The sequence below is a fragment of the Pelophylax lessonae genome, assembly GCF_965119305.1.
Source record: "Pelophylax lessonae genome assembly, chromosome: 13".
In the NCBI taxonomy this organism is placed as follows: Eukaryota; Metazoa; Chordata; class Amphibia; order Anura; family Ranidae; genus Pelophylax; species Pelophylax lessonae.
The window spans coordinates 123,062,532-123,076,734 of record NC_138780.1 but is presented as its reverse complement, the minus strand read 5'-3'; the positions used below and the strand labels follow the sequence as shown (position 1 = coordinate 123,076,734).

At 40.9% G+C, this 14,203-nt stretch overlaps 1 protein-coding gene across 1 annotated transcript in view; it reads left to right on the top strand.

Moving 5' to 3' along the window:
* The window catches only part of LOC309569260 (putative N-acetylated-alpha-linked acidic dipeptidase), a 256,771-nt gene that overhangs the window by 133,142 nt on the left and 109,426 nt on the right, over positions 1-14,203 (top strand). The window contains exon 10 of the mRNA XM_082275019.1: positions 3,410-3,492. Within this exon, the coding sequence (XP_082131145.1) occupies positions 3,410-3,492 (83 nt within the window). The remainder of the gene's footprint in view (positions 1-3,409; positions 3,493-14,203) is intronic.

Sequence of the window (14,203 nt, the reverse complement as noted above, 5' to 3'; positions counted from 1 at the left end):
AGGCTGACAAACAAGTATCAAGTAGGATCTGGAGAAGCTCAATGGAGAGAGCCAGGAAGAAGTTGGTGAGAAGGAGTCCAACTGTCCTATGGTGGTGAAGAGAGTGATGAATATCAGCAGAAGGCAACCGATGATTCTGTGGCTAAGTGAGTAAGCAACCCTATTGCTGAGGAGTTATTGACTGTATGTAACTTTTAAACTATGGAAGGGGTATAGGTCACAGTCAGCATAGAGATCCTATGGGACATTCGGCAGTTGTGCAGTACAGCCAGCAGTTGGTGAAGTGAAGCTTACAATCTGTGAAGTGCAGACAGAAATTGAGGAGTCCTTAAGTTATCCAGTTCTACAGTTTTTAGAGTATCCCATGCTCATTTTCCCTATCCCAGTTCATTGTTCTCAATAAAAAACCCAGAGCCCCTGAATAGCAGTAAATCTTTAGGCTGTCAGAATATCAGCCTCTACATTTTCAGCACAGTGTCAAAAAACTGAGAGCAACTGAGCATGTGTAGAGCAGACACATGGGTGGATTTACTAAAGGCAAATAGACTGTGCACGTTGCAAAGTTGCACTCTACAAGAGCAGTTGCTCCAGAGCTTAGTAAATGAGCACAAGCTCTTCCGACTTCAATCATCCAATCATGTGCAAACAAAAATGCAGTTTTTTTTTATTTTCCTTACATGTGATTGGGTATTCTTTGCAAATTTAATCTTTACCTCATTTAACAAGCTCTGGAGCAACTGCACTTTGCAATGTGCACAGTCTATTTGCCTTTACTTAATTAATTTGACAGTGTATTAGTGCCGGTTCACACTAATATGACTTGTCAGACGACTTGGTCAGCCTGGCAAGTCGTGCACCGTCGCAGTCATTGAGTAGTACAGGACCGGTTCTAATAGGAGCGACACAAGTCGACTTAGAAGACTCTGACTTAGAAAAAGGGTCCTGTATTACTTTGGGGCGACCTGGAGGTGACTTGCATTGACATTCATTTTATGAAGTCCGTGCAAGTCGCGCTGAAGTCGCGCTGCACGCGACTTCACAGGTCGCCCCCTAAGTCGGAGCGACCTAGTGTGAACCGGCACTTACTGGATTTTAAACAGTATACAATAGTATTTTTTTTTTTTATTGTTTTACATAGCTATACCTGGCTTTAGCCTGAAGTGATTTAGCAAGACTTAATTTTCTGTTTAAAGTTCCACTTTAAGAAAATATATTTATTTTTTATTTTTTGTGACAACTGTTTAGTTAAAATTTCTAAATATTAACTATAACATCATCTTCACTTTTTGCGTTCAGGTCTATTTTAATATGTAGGTACAGAATTGATATACATTTATGTGTGCATGCACCAGAGATAGGGCTTACAAGGATCCCGGTACCATTTTGCTTCCTTTTTAAAAAAAATAAAAGATTACATTTTTTTAAAAATATATTTTTTATATAATGTATTAAGAATGATGACAATTCTATTGTAGTAGGCAACATGAAACTCTAAGGTGGGAGGGACCAGTGATAAATATTGCTGTAACAACTCAAAATGCAGTATGTGTTCACAGAAAATTCATTTTATATATATATATATATATATATATATATATATAGGGTTTAAGAATCTGTGGTGTTATCCGATGTCTTATTATCAGAATTTAAATCCTCCATTCTTCTGGGAATTAAGCATTCCTTAACTCATTCATTGTTACTACCCTCTTATGTGCTGACACGGAGAGAACTTGGGAATAAAGCACAGTACAAGCAATAGTGGACGCTTACAGTAACCTCATACTCCAGGCATACTACCTTTGGTGACTATGTTTGCCCATTTCCATCCAATACTAACAGAATGGAGGACTCCCTTAACCCTGCAGCATGAAAAAATAAATTTTACAAAAACAACATCTTTACTTATAATCCTATAGTCTTAAATATGAACTCTGAAGGAAACAGATGTATTGATTTGGAATGCTTTAAAAGAACAATTTCAGCTTAAGGGCTGAATGGAGATAGTTGACAGTCTTCGAAATCCTGGCAGTGTCAGCATCCTGTTAGTCTATTTTCTCTGCGTTATGTAGTAGACATTCTCACCCAGCAGCTTACAATAACACCAGGTGGTGGTTTTGCTCGTCTTGGATCCTCCAGTATGGATGTACCATACAAGCCTTTCGTGTTTGCTCATATATCTAAACATGTATACTGCTAAGAGAATGAGCCAAATGTGTAGGAATATGCCATTTAAAACTGGTACATTCCAGTGCAGGAGCACTTAAAGGATAATTCCACTTTCTTGGGGAAAAAAATAGCAAATAAAGAAAAAATAATATAGTGCATACAATTGCGACACAAGTCATATTGTTATTAAAAATTACCTTTCCTTTTTAAATCTACAACTGCGGTAATTTTTGAAAAATGCAATGCAATATGGCTAATTAGAGGTGTTCTGTACACAGAATGTGCACTGACCACACCCCAGAAACATCTTCTCCTGCTTGTGTGATTGGCTCACTGATTTCTCCAGAAGTCTGCCTAAGATACAAGTGTTTATTGTACCTAGGTGTTCAGCAGCTTTGATTTTACCTATTTATGCTATATTTTTGTGGTCACTTTAAGATACAAGTCAGATTTCTGGCATCCCCTGGAACAAAAATTTTATTTTTGGTGAGATACTGCCAATAGGAACACATCTAAAGGGATGCAGGCCCAGCAGATTTTCTCATTAGTGCTCTGCAGCTGCCACAGCTGATTTATAATTATGAAACCACTCCCATTAGACCCACTTAGCACAGAGGAACAAGCAGTGATTTCTTCAGAAAGACAAAAGGTAGGAATCTGCAAAAAAGTTTGTTATAATCCTTGTAATGTACAGAGATCACCCAGAGGGGAATGCTTTTTTTTCAACAAAACTGGAATTGCACTTTAAAGTATAGGTAAACCTTAACAAGTAACCTCTCTTAATTGCTTCCCTTTAATCTATTAAATGTAGCATTAAAAGCATGGTGTTATATCTGTTTGAGAAGTGCAAAAATACCAGTTGATCCTGCCAGAAATCCATAAATATGCAATTATCATTTTCATAAATGTATGATTTGTTTTTCTCTTGGGTGTCTAAATATAAAACATAATTGCTGAATGACTTAAGCATTCGTACAGAAGTCAAAAATAATTGTGACAGTGTGTATGTTTATTTCCTAGGACCGTCAACTCCATCTAGTCGCTATAATTTGACATTTTCTTGAAATACCTCAATCAGTAAAATATCACATTACAGCCATTAGCTGAAGCTGGCGATCATAGTAAATAAAAATATTCAAAACACAATACAATTATTATTTGAGACTGCTGTATGAATGCTTGAGGCATCTGCACAGTGAGTGTATTAAATTATTAGACCTTTGTGTATTTTCTGCATTGACAGGTTGGCGCCCAAGAAGATCCATTTTATTCTGCAGTTGGGGAGCAGAGGAGTATGGATTAATTGGATCAACAGAATGGGTAGAGGTGAGTAACCTATCCCTCAAAAATTGCCATCGATATATACCGATTTAGTCCCAACAGAAAAGTTTAGTCTTAACGTCCGATCGGCCGATTGTCGGCTTGTTAGTATGATGCTTCCGACAACCGACTGCGACTTTTCGGCTGAACAGAATCGGGTGTGCAGGCTTTAAAATTTTTGTTGGCCAACACCAGAACGACCGATTGATTCAGTCAGTACAGAATTCGGCCGACAAACAGCAGATGAGCAAGACTGGGCATGCTCAGAGAAGAAAAAAACACACGGAATGTTAACCATCACATGACATCACTTCTGCAGTCGGCTGTTGTTGGCCGACAAAATTCGTGTGCAGTCTTTAGCACTTTTCAACTGACAGGACAGCACCGGACAAAAGACGGCCGATCGTTCGGCCGACAATCGCTACGTGTGTACGGGGCTTTAGAGACCAGTATTCCAAGTCATTATATGAGCAATCTGAAAATACTGATCATTGGAATTTGCACTTGTCCACCGACAGTGGTCTTAAAACATGGTTTCACTAGATTTTTGGTTCAGACAATAGGCAGTAATTCAATATTGTATTGGAAAATGGCAAGGGGTGGATAATTAATTTTCCCAGGGGGGCACATGATAAACTGGGAATGTTGTGGAGGGCCAAACTTAATTCTGCACAATACTAATTTTGGACCTGGGAAGGTCCATAAGTATGTAAACATATGGAAAACAAACACCTGACAATTGTAATAAAAAGGTACAACTGTTCATGAAACAGATCTCTTTCAGTTGGGTGGTCAACGGTAGTAAAAATGGACAGCTGAACCTTGGTTTTTGCCCAGTTCTGTAATATGGCATGAGCCAAATAAAATATCGCACTGCTGAGGTAATCTTGTTACAATGAAAAGCTCCAATCATGTAGCTACCCAGGGACCCAGCTGTGGATCATGGCCTGAAGCCTGGTTCCATGAACCACGTACAGACAAAAAACATTAAGAGGTAATCAAGGAGATAAAATTAGCACACATGCGTGGCCCCAGAGCACAAACTGCTTGATAAAAGGGGCATATAAGCTCTTTTTTCATCTGTAATCATTAGTACATTTTTACATACATTTTTAAATGCAAATAGTGTAAGGCCGTCCTAATGCCCCGTACACACGCACCGATTATTGGCCGGGAATTTTCGGCCAACGTCCGATCGGCCGTTTTTCGGCTTGTTAGTATGATGCTTCCGACAACCGACTCCGACTTTTCGGCCGAAAAAATTCTGGTGTGCAGGCTATAAAATTTTTGTTGGCCGTCAACACAACGGCCGATTTTCCGTCAGTCAGTACAGATTTCGGCAGACAAAAATCTGATGAGCAAGACTGGCCATGCTCAGAGAAGAAAAAACACACGGAAAGTAAACCAGCACATGACATCACTTCAGAAGTCGATTTTTGTTGGCCGAGAAAATTCGTGTGCAGTCTAGGCACATTCCAATCAACAAAACACCACTCTGGACGAAAGTCGGACGATCGGTCGGCCGATAATCGTTGCGTGTGTACGAGGCAATAGACCAAGCAAATTTCATACACAGCCTTCCCCACGAGAGAAGAACCAGATTATTGCCAGCGGCTATAAAAGCAGCTAGCAATAATCGCATGTAAAATCTGTCAGGCTGGTTGTACCCAAGTTTATTGATCGATCAACTTGGGCACATGCAGCCTGCCCATACATGGTTTGAATTTTGGTCGGTTCTTGGTGAACTGGGATCAGATTCAAACCATCTATGACCGGCTTAAGTACCTGAATTTGACCTGGTATCAGCCTTTTGCAGTCCACTGCATAGCAAAGCTGGAGTGTGAGAGGAAACAGCAGCACAAGGAAGCAACTCAGATCTGCAGTTGCAAAAATAAGTAGTGATCTGAATTTTTAAAACTGAAACTCTAGTTTAGGGTTATGACATATACACAGGGCCTTTTTTCAGCGGGAACATGGGGGAACGCAGTTCCGGCACCTCCAGTACTGTATGTAATGGAAAGGGGTGCTGGGGTGTGCTGCAGTGTCTATTGATGCTGGCTGCTATGGGATCTATTGTTGCTGGAAGGGACTTGTTTTTGCATAGTGATCTATTGTTGCTGGTTTGCTGGGGGAGGAGGCGCATGTTGCAAGAGGGTCAATTGTTGCTAGAAGGGATCTGCTTTTTAGGGAGGGGTCTATTGATGCTGGCTGCTGTGAGATCTGTTGTTGCTAGGGGAAATCTATTGCTGCTGTGGAGGGTCTATTGTTGCTGGAGGGTCTACTGCTGCTGGCAGCAGGGGATTTATTCTACTGCTTATCTTGTTATCATTAACAAATGTCATAGAAATGACTTAGCATCATAAAAATACTTGGTTCTATATTCTCTAAAAGGGGTGGCACTGAGAGGTGGGTGAGGGTGTAATCAAAGAAGGGTGCGTGAAAATGGGCAGGGGGCAGAGACAAGAATTAACTCAGAAAAGGGGAGTTCCTGCACCTATTCTCTGAGAAAAAAAAGCCCTGTGTGTGTGTGTGTGTGTATATATATTTATATATATATATATATATATATATATATATATATATATATATATATATATATATATATATATATATATAGGGTCTAGACAAGGGGTGGGCAGGAGGGGGCAGCTTCCCTGGGCACTATGGTATCATGTAAGGTGAGGTAGAGGGGTTCTATAAGGAGATTGGGGATTTGTGTTAAAAGGAGGATTTTGGGGGGGGGGGGGCTATAAGGTAAGTATTGTTCTAGGAAGGGAAATTTGGGTTGGGGGAGGGTGCTAAAAGTGGTTATTTAGGGGGATTTGTGCTGGGAGGTGGGATGGGAAAAGAATATTTGTGCTAGGAGGGGGGGATTTTGGGGGAAGTTGTGCTGGGAGGGGGAAATTTGACAAGGTGGAGAGAAGATGTATACTAGAAGGGGAAATGTTAAGGGTAGAGGATTTGTGCTAGAAGGGGGGAATTTTTTGTTTGGGAGGGCAGTTGAGCTTGGGGGATTTGGGGGATGGGGGCAAATATTTGTGCCAAGAGGGGAGATTTCAGCAGCGGGGGGAATTTTTCCTGGGGAGGAGGGGGAATTTATACTTAGGGGATAAGCATGCAGATTAGTGATTATTGCTGATTATTGCTGACACATGCTCATACCTGTACATATTGGGGGGGCATGGTTTGGCATGTTTGTCCTGGGTTCTAGATGACCTTGTCCCAGCACTGTGTGTGTGTGTGTATATATATATATATATAATTGTGGAGACAATTCCCTGTGACAGTTAGAATTGTTTCATGATTTGATAACAGATTTATTGTGGTGAGTGAAGAGTTGTGTTTTCCATCTCCTGTATGGAATATATAGACATTAGAACATCCTATCTTTCTTACACATATATCCTGCCATTATGGAGTAATTTTCATCCGCCTGTAACCTAATACATTGCAATGACATTAAACTGGAAGAATGACAGGTAAAATCTAATAAGACCAATTTAGACTCTTGCTTTTTCAAGGCCTAATCTTTCAAAGAAAGGTGATATGCCCAGCTGACAGTTTGATTTATTTATTTTTTTTATCCTGACACTGAGATTCTTTGCATTATGATCTCATTTCTAAATCTTTAGTGTAGTTACGCTTATATCAGAGCACCCCTGCCCTCCCATCTCAGTCTAATACTAACCTGTCCATAATCCAGCAAGATACAGCTGGCTAGATTCCCCGACCACTTGGCAACATCTCATGCATGTGCAATCTGCAATTCTATTAATTTAAATGGACTTCTGAACTTGAGGAGGAACATGTAGTAAGAGAGCTATACAGAACTTAAAAGTGTCCACTGGGGGATACAGTAGAGTACTCACAGGGTGCAAGACGAAGGCATGCTGAGATTGAAGATGGCAGTGTGTGAGTGTTAGGTGCTAAAAAATGGGGCATAACATCCTTGGGTGAGCCTATAAGAGCTTTAGAAGGGGAGAGTGTTCCACAGTGCAAGATATACAGCAGGAAAACACATATTTGCTCTCTTTGGCATTAGAATATAGCTAAGAAGAGGGCTTCAGTAGTGAAAGAACAGGAGTTGAAAAGGATGCAGATGTAACTAGGAACCTGCTCCTGGGGGCCCATAGTGTCTACTTAGCCATATCTAAACTTCCACTCCATCACCTTGAAAAAATGTTAGGGTAAATTGATTCTCTGGTAGGAGGTAGGATTTACTGTAAAGGAAGGGCATATTAACTGCAGAAAGAGTTATAGAGGTTGGGGATGTTCGATTTGGACAGTGGATATGTTATTGAAGCCCAAGGTCCTGGGCTGAAAACTTAATTGGGGGCCACGTATGTTAAGTTGCACCATAAGCCTTCATAGTGTCAATTGGATGAAATGCTTGGTAATCTTGATTTTGTAAATGCAAAATAATTTATATTATTAATATTAGCTTTATGGACTATTTTGTTGTACATTTGTATATTATGTAGCCTAGGGACCATTCACATTAAAGAGTTCTGTGGCAGTGCGTTAATGTATGCATGTTAAACATCATTACTTTGCGGTAACCAGTTCAATATGAATGGGCTGCCAATGCATCTCACCACAACAATGAGCGTTGTGGATTTGTGCTGCATTTTACTGTACAGGGTGTTGAGGTGCACATCACAATGAATGGAACCACAACAAATAGAGAAGGAGAGCTGCCATGCATTGTGGGAATGTGCTTTAAATTGCACATTTTAGCGTGCAGTGCATAAGTGTAAATAAATGGTGCCGTGCTCCCAAATGAGAATGTGCTAGTATCCCTTTAAATCTGTTTGGATAGCAATTTTCAGAATCAGCATATCATATCAAGCCATATATAACATTAACAAAACAAAACAAACAATTTATCAGTCCATAAAGTGTCCTTTGGTATGAATTCACTTGCATATACTAAATCTTTCATAAAAAACAGGATTGCGTTCACATATCCTAACGACTGCTTCCTTAACCACTTAAGCCCCGGAGGATTTGGCTGCTAAAGGACCAGGGTTTTTTTTGCGATTTTTTACTGCGTGACTTTAACGGACAATTGCGCGGTCGTGCGACGCTGTACCTAAACGAATTTGACGTCCTTTTTTTCCCACAAACAGAGCTTTCTTTTGGTGGTATTTGATCACCTGTGCGATTTTTTGATCACGCGCTATAAACAAAAAAAGAGCGTAAATTTTGCAAAAATAACAATATTTTTCACATTTTTTTATATGAAATTCCCCCAAAAAAAAAGTAAAAATCAAAATTTTTTAACATTTTTCGGCCAATTTGTTTTATGCTACCTATGTTTGGTAAAAAAAATTGCAAAAAGCGTATTTTGATTGGTTTGCGCAAAAGTTATCGCGTTTACTAACAAAGAGAAAGATTTTTGTCATTTTTGGTGTTTTTTTTTTTAACGCATAATGGCGGCGATCTGCGATTTTTTTTTCGGTACTGCGACATTGCGGCGGACAGATCGGACCCTTGACTGACATTTTTGACACTTTTGGGGTTACCAGTGACATTACTGCAGTAATCAGTGCTATACATATGCACTGTTACTGCAAAAATGACACTGGCAGGGAAGGGGTTAACTTTATTGGACAGGGAGGGGTTAAGTGTGTCCTAGGGGCGTGCTTTCTACTGTGTAGGGACATGGCTATTGGTGTAAAAGCAAAGATCAACCGTTCTACATAGTAGAACGGTCAGATCTTCACTTTTACACAGGGAGAACTGACAGGCAGCTTGTTTACACAAGCTGCTCTGTCTTTCTCCCTTCACAGGAGCGATCGTAGTGTGGCCGGCGGACATCGAGTCCGCCGGTCACACGCACTGACTTGCCTGTGAACGAGCCGCGGCGGGCGCGCGCCTCGGCGGGCGCGCGCCCGCCCGCGATAGGCTCGCAAGTCAGTGACAGGCGAGTGACGTACCGATACGTCACTCTGCCTGGCCGGGGCTGACCGCCGCAGTATATAGTCGTGCGGCGGTTGGCAACCGGTTAATTAGTGTTCACCACTATGTGCTTCAATCATCCACATACATTGGTGATAATCCCCTCATCTGGTGTGCCCTTACCTGGGGGATAAGACCAACCAATGGTCTATATGCGCTTTTGTCCCTCTCTGGGGATCTGTTTTTTTATTGCTGTTCCACTTCTTTGGTGGCAATCTTGAGTTTAGAATCCTCCTTCCCTTACACTTATCTTTATACGCCCAAATGATAAAGAGAGAAAGCTGGACATAATACTTTATCTTTTAAAACAACCAATTTATTAAACACTAAATATAAAAACATTCACATTTTCCTGGTGCGTCGAGTGCACCAAACTGTAAAAAGAATTCAGTCCTCACAGTGCGGGTATAAGACAATCAGACAGTATTACCATGGTATGCTCACAATGCGTGCCTTAGCATGACAACAGATTGTCCCCTCCCCTACGCGTTACGCCACAGGGTCACGTGGCTTCCTCAGGAGGATATAGCTGCCATCACGCTGTGTCAACATATATATAGCCCGATTGGGCACCCTTTTCCTGAAGCTCTGATTCCACAGCAGCATAAGGTGTCGTCTTGCCTTAGTCCCCAGACCCTTTAGTGGCCAGTGTTAGCACCATGTTGCCATGGATCTGGAGCTCTGCATAATATTTTATACACAACAGAGTGGTGAGATCTGATGTACAATCCCTTCATGATCTCATCTGTGTTGCATATATGTGTCCCCAAGAGACACCCTGCCATTGTGTAAATCCAAAAATGACATACAATATACAATGAACAATATTCCATCCATTTTATGATTAACCATGTGTGGTTCACTTTTGATGTTATAGAAATCATGCTTTTGATGTTATAGTATAACACATAGTGGTGAACATGTGAACACAGGCCGGGTTTTATGAAAAATTGAGCAAGCAAGCAAAGCAAGCAAATTCATACCAATGGACACTTTATGGACTGATACATTGTTTGTTTTGTTTTTTTGATATTATATATGGTTTGATATGATATGCTGATTCTGAAAATTGTTATACAAACAGATTTGAAGGGATACCACTTTTGAATAGGATTTTGCACATTGATACACATTTAGAGAGTGTATATAGGTGTGAGCGATCCACTTTGTACATTTTGTAGTCTTATAGCACTCAATAGCACAACATACAGTACATTCGGAAAGTATTAACAGCGCTTCACTTTTTCCACATTTTGTTATGTTACAGCCTTATTCCATAATCGTTTAAATTCATTATTTTCTTAAAAATTCTACAAACAAAACCCCATAATGACAACATGAAAGAAGTTTGCTTGAAATCTTTGCAAATGTATTGAAAATAAAAAAGAAACAAATCCCATGTACATACGTATTCACAGCCTTTGCTCAATACTTTGTGGAAGCACCTTTAGCACCAATTACAGCCTCAAGTCCTTTTGAGTATGATGCTACAAGCTTGACACACCTATTTTTGGGCAGTTTCTCCCATTCTTCTTTACAGGACCTCTCAAGCTCCATCAGGTTAGATGGGGGGCGCCAATGAACAGCCATTTTTAGATCTCTCCAGAGATGTTAAATTGGGTTCAAGTCTGGTCTCTGGCTGGGCCACTCAAGGACATTCACAGAGTTGTCCCACAGCCACTCCTTTGTTATCTTGGCTGTGTGCTAAGGGTCTTTGTCCTGTTGGAAGATGAACCTTCACCCTAGTCTGAGGTTCAGAGCACTCTGAAGCAGGTTTTCATCAAGGATGTCTCCGTACATTGCTGCATTCATCTTTCCCTCAATCCTGACTAGTCTCCCAGTTCCTTCCACTGAAAATGGTATTTTTCCAGGTAATGAGCGGTGCCTGGTTTCCTGAAGACATGATGCTTGCCATTCAGACCAAAGAGTTCAATCTTTGTTTCATCATGGTCTGAGAGCCCTTCAGGTGCCTTTTGACAAACACACTAGGCGGGCTGTCATGTGCCTTTTACTGAGGAGTGGCTTCTGTCTGGCCACTCTACCATACAGGCCTAATTGGTGGAGTGCTGCAGAGATGGTTGTAATTCTGGAAGGTTCTTCTCTCTCCACAGAAATGCTGGAGCTCTGTCAGAGTGGTTATCGGGTTCTTGGTCACCTCCCTGACTAAGGCCCCTTCTCCGCCAATCGCTCAGTTTGGCCGGGCGGCCCGCTCAAGGAAGAGTCCTGGTGGTTCCAGAACTCCTCTATTTATGAATGATGGAAGCCACTGTGCTCATGGGGACCTTCAATGCTGCAGACATTTTCCTGTACCCTTCCCCAGATCTGTGCCTCTATACAATCCTGTCTCGGAGGTCTACAGACAATTCCTTGGACTTCATGGCTTGGTTTGTGCTCTGACATGCACTGTTACCTGTGGGACCTTATATAGATAGGTGTGAGCCTTTCCAAATCATGTCAAATTAACTGAATTTACCACATGTAGACTCCAATCAAGTTGTAGAAACATCTCAAGGATGATCAGTGGAAACAGAATGCACCTGAGCTAATTTTTGAGTGTCATGGCAAAGGCTGTGAATATTTATGTACATGTGATTTTTTTTTTTTTTTTTAATTTTGCAAAGATTTCAAACAAACATCTTTAACAACGTCATTATGGATGATTGTTTGTAGAATTTTGAGGAAAATAAAGAATTAAACCCATTTTGGAATAAGGCTGTAGCATAACAAAATTTGGAAGAAGTGAAGCGCTGTGGATACTTTCCAGATGAACTGTAGCAGTGCGCAAGCACACCCATTTTTTTAAGTGTATATAAGCCCTTCCATTATTTATTTATTTTAAACAAGACATAGGATAACTAATAAACTAGGTAATCAAGACACCGTAAATAAAAAATAAACTCTCTTCACAGAGACTAAAAAAGCTCACCTTGAAATTCTGGACCTAAACCCCTAAAGTTTTCCACATACAGTACTGTACAAAAGTTTGAGGCAGGTGTAAAGAAATGCTGTAGAGTAAGAATAATTTCAAAAATATATATTTATTGTTTATTTTTATCAATTTACAAAATGCAAGGTTAGCGCAAAGAAGAAAAATCTAAATTAAATCAATATTTGGTGTGACTACCCTTTGGCTTTAAACCAGCATCAATTCTTACACTTTCACACTTTGTATACTTGTGCAAAGTCAGGGATTTTGTAGGATTAGAATCAGGTGTATGATTAATGAATTATACAAAACAGGTGCTAAGTGATCATTAATTTTATATGTAGGTTTAAACACAGTCATTATCTGAAACAGAAATCGCTGTATAGAAGGCTTAGGATTGGGTGAGGAACAGCCAATCTCTGCTACTAAGGTGAGGTCGTGGAAGACAGTTTCATGTCACAGGTCATACATTATGGAAAGACTGAACATAGCAACAAGACAACACAAGGTAGTTATATTAAATAGGCACGGTCTCTCTTAGGGAAAGATTTCAAAGCAGACTGGGGTTTCAAGATGTGCAGTTCAAGCTCTTTTGAAGAAGCACAAAGAAACTGGCAACACTGAGGACCATAGAAGCAGTGGTTGGCCAAGGAAACCTAATGCAGCAGATGAAAGACACATCCTGCTTACTTCCCTTCGACATAGAATGATGTCCAGCAATGCCATCAGCACAGAACTGGTGGAAACCAGTGGAAACCAGGTACACCCATCTACTGCCTGAAGAAGTTTGCCAGAAGTGGTGTTCATGGAAAAATTGCAGCCAAAAAGCCATACCAAAAGCCATACCATAGCCATACCAAGACATAGAAACACGGCTAAGCGACTCAACTATGCACGAAAACATAGTAACTGGGGTGCAGAAAAATGGCAGCAGCTGCTCTGGACTGATGAGGCAAAATTATAAATATCTGGCTGCAGTGCTGGGACAAGGTCATCTAGCACCCAGGGCAAAGATTCCAAACTGCGCCCTCCTCCCCCGCTCATGAAGTGCAAGCTTTTGGGATCTTACACTCACCAGTCACGTGCTTGTCAAAATCATTGCCGCTTTCACTACTCCTGTCAGCCTTGCAACAGAAGCAAGGCACCCCCCCCCCCCCCCCCAGTAAACCATTGTGCCCAGGGCAGCCGTCCCTCCGGCCTTGTCTGGCTGTAGCAGGAGACAGTTTGTTCACTGAAGGGATGGAGAGCGGTACAATAATGAGTGTGTGCAGGCAACAGTGAAGCAAAGTGGAGGTTCCTTTCAAATTTAGGGCTGCATTTCTGCAAACGGAGGTGGAGATTTGGTCATTATTAATGGTGCCCTTAATGCTGAGATATACAGGCAGATACTTATCCATCATGCCATACCATCAGAGAGGCGTTTTATTGGCCCCAAAATAATTCTGCAATAGTACAACAACCCCAAACATACAGCCAATGTCATTAAGAACTATCTTCTGCGTAAAAAAGAATAAGGAGTCCTGGAAGTGAAGGTTTGGTCTCCTCTCCACAGAGCCCTGATCCCAAACATCATTGAATCTTTCTGGGATTACATGAAGAGAGAGAAGGATTTGAGGCAGCTTACATCCACAGAAGATCTGTGGTTAGTTCTCCAAGAGGTTTGGAACAACCTAACTGCTGAGTTCCTTCAAAAACTGCGTTCCTTCGAATGTACCTTAAAGCGGTAGTATCCCGCTTTTTGACACTTTTACCTACAGGTAAGCCTATAATAAGGCTTACCTGTAGGTACAAATAATATCTCCTAAACCGGCATGGTTTAGCAGATATTTA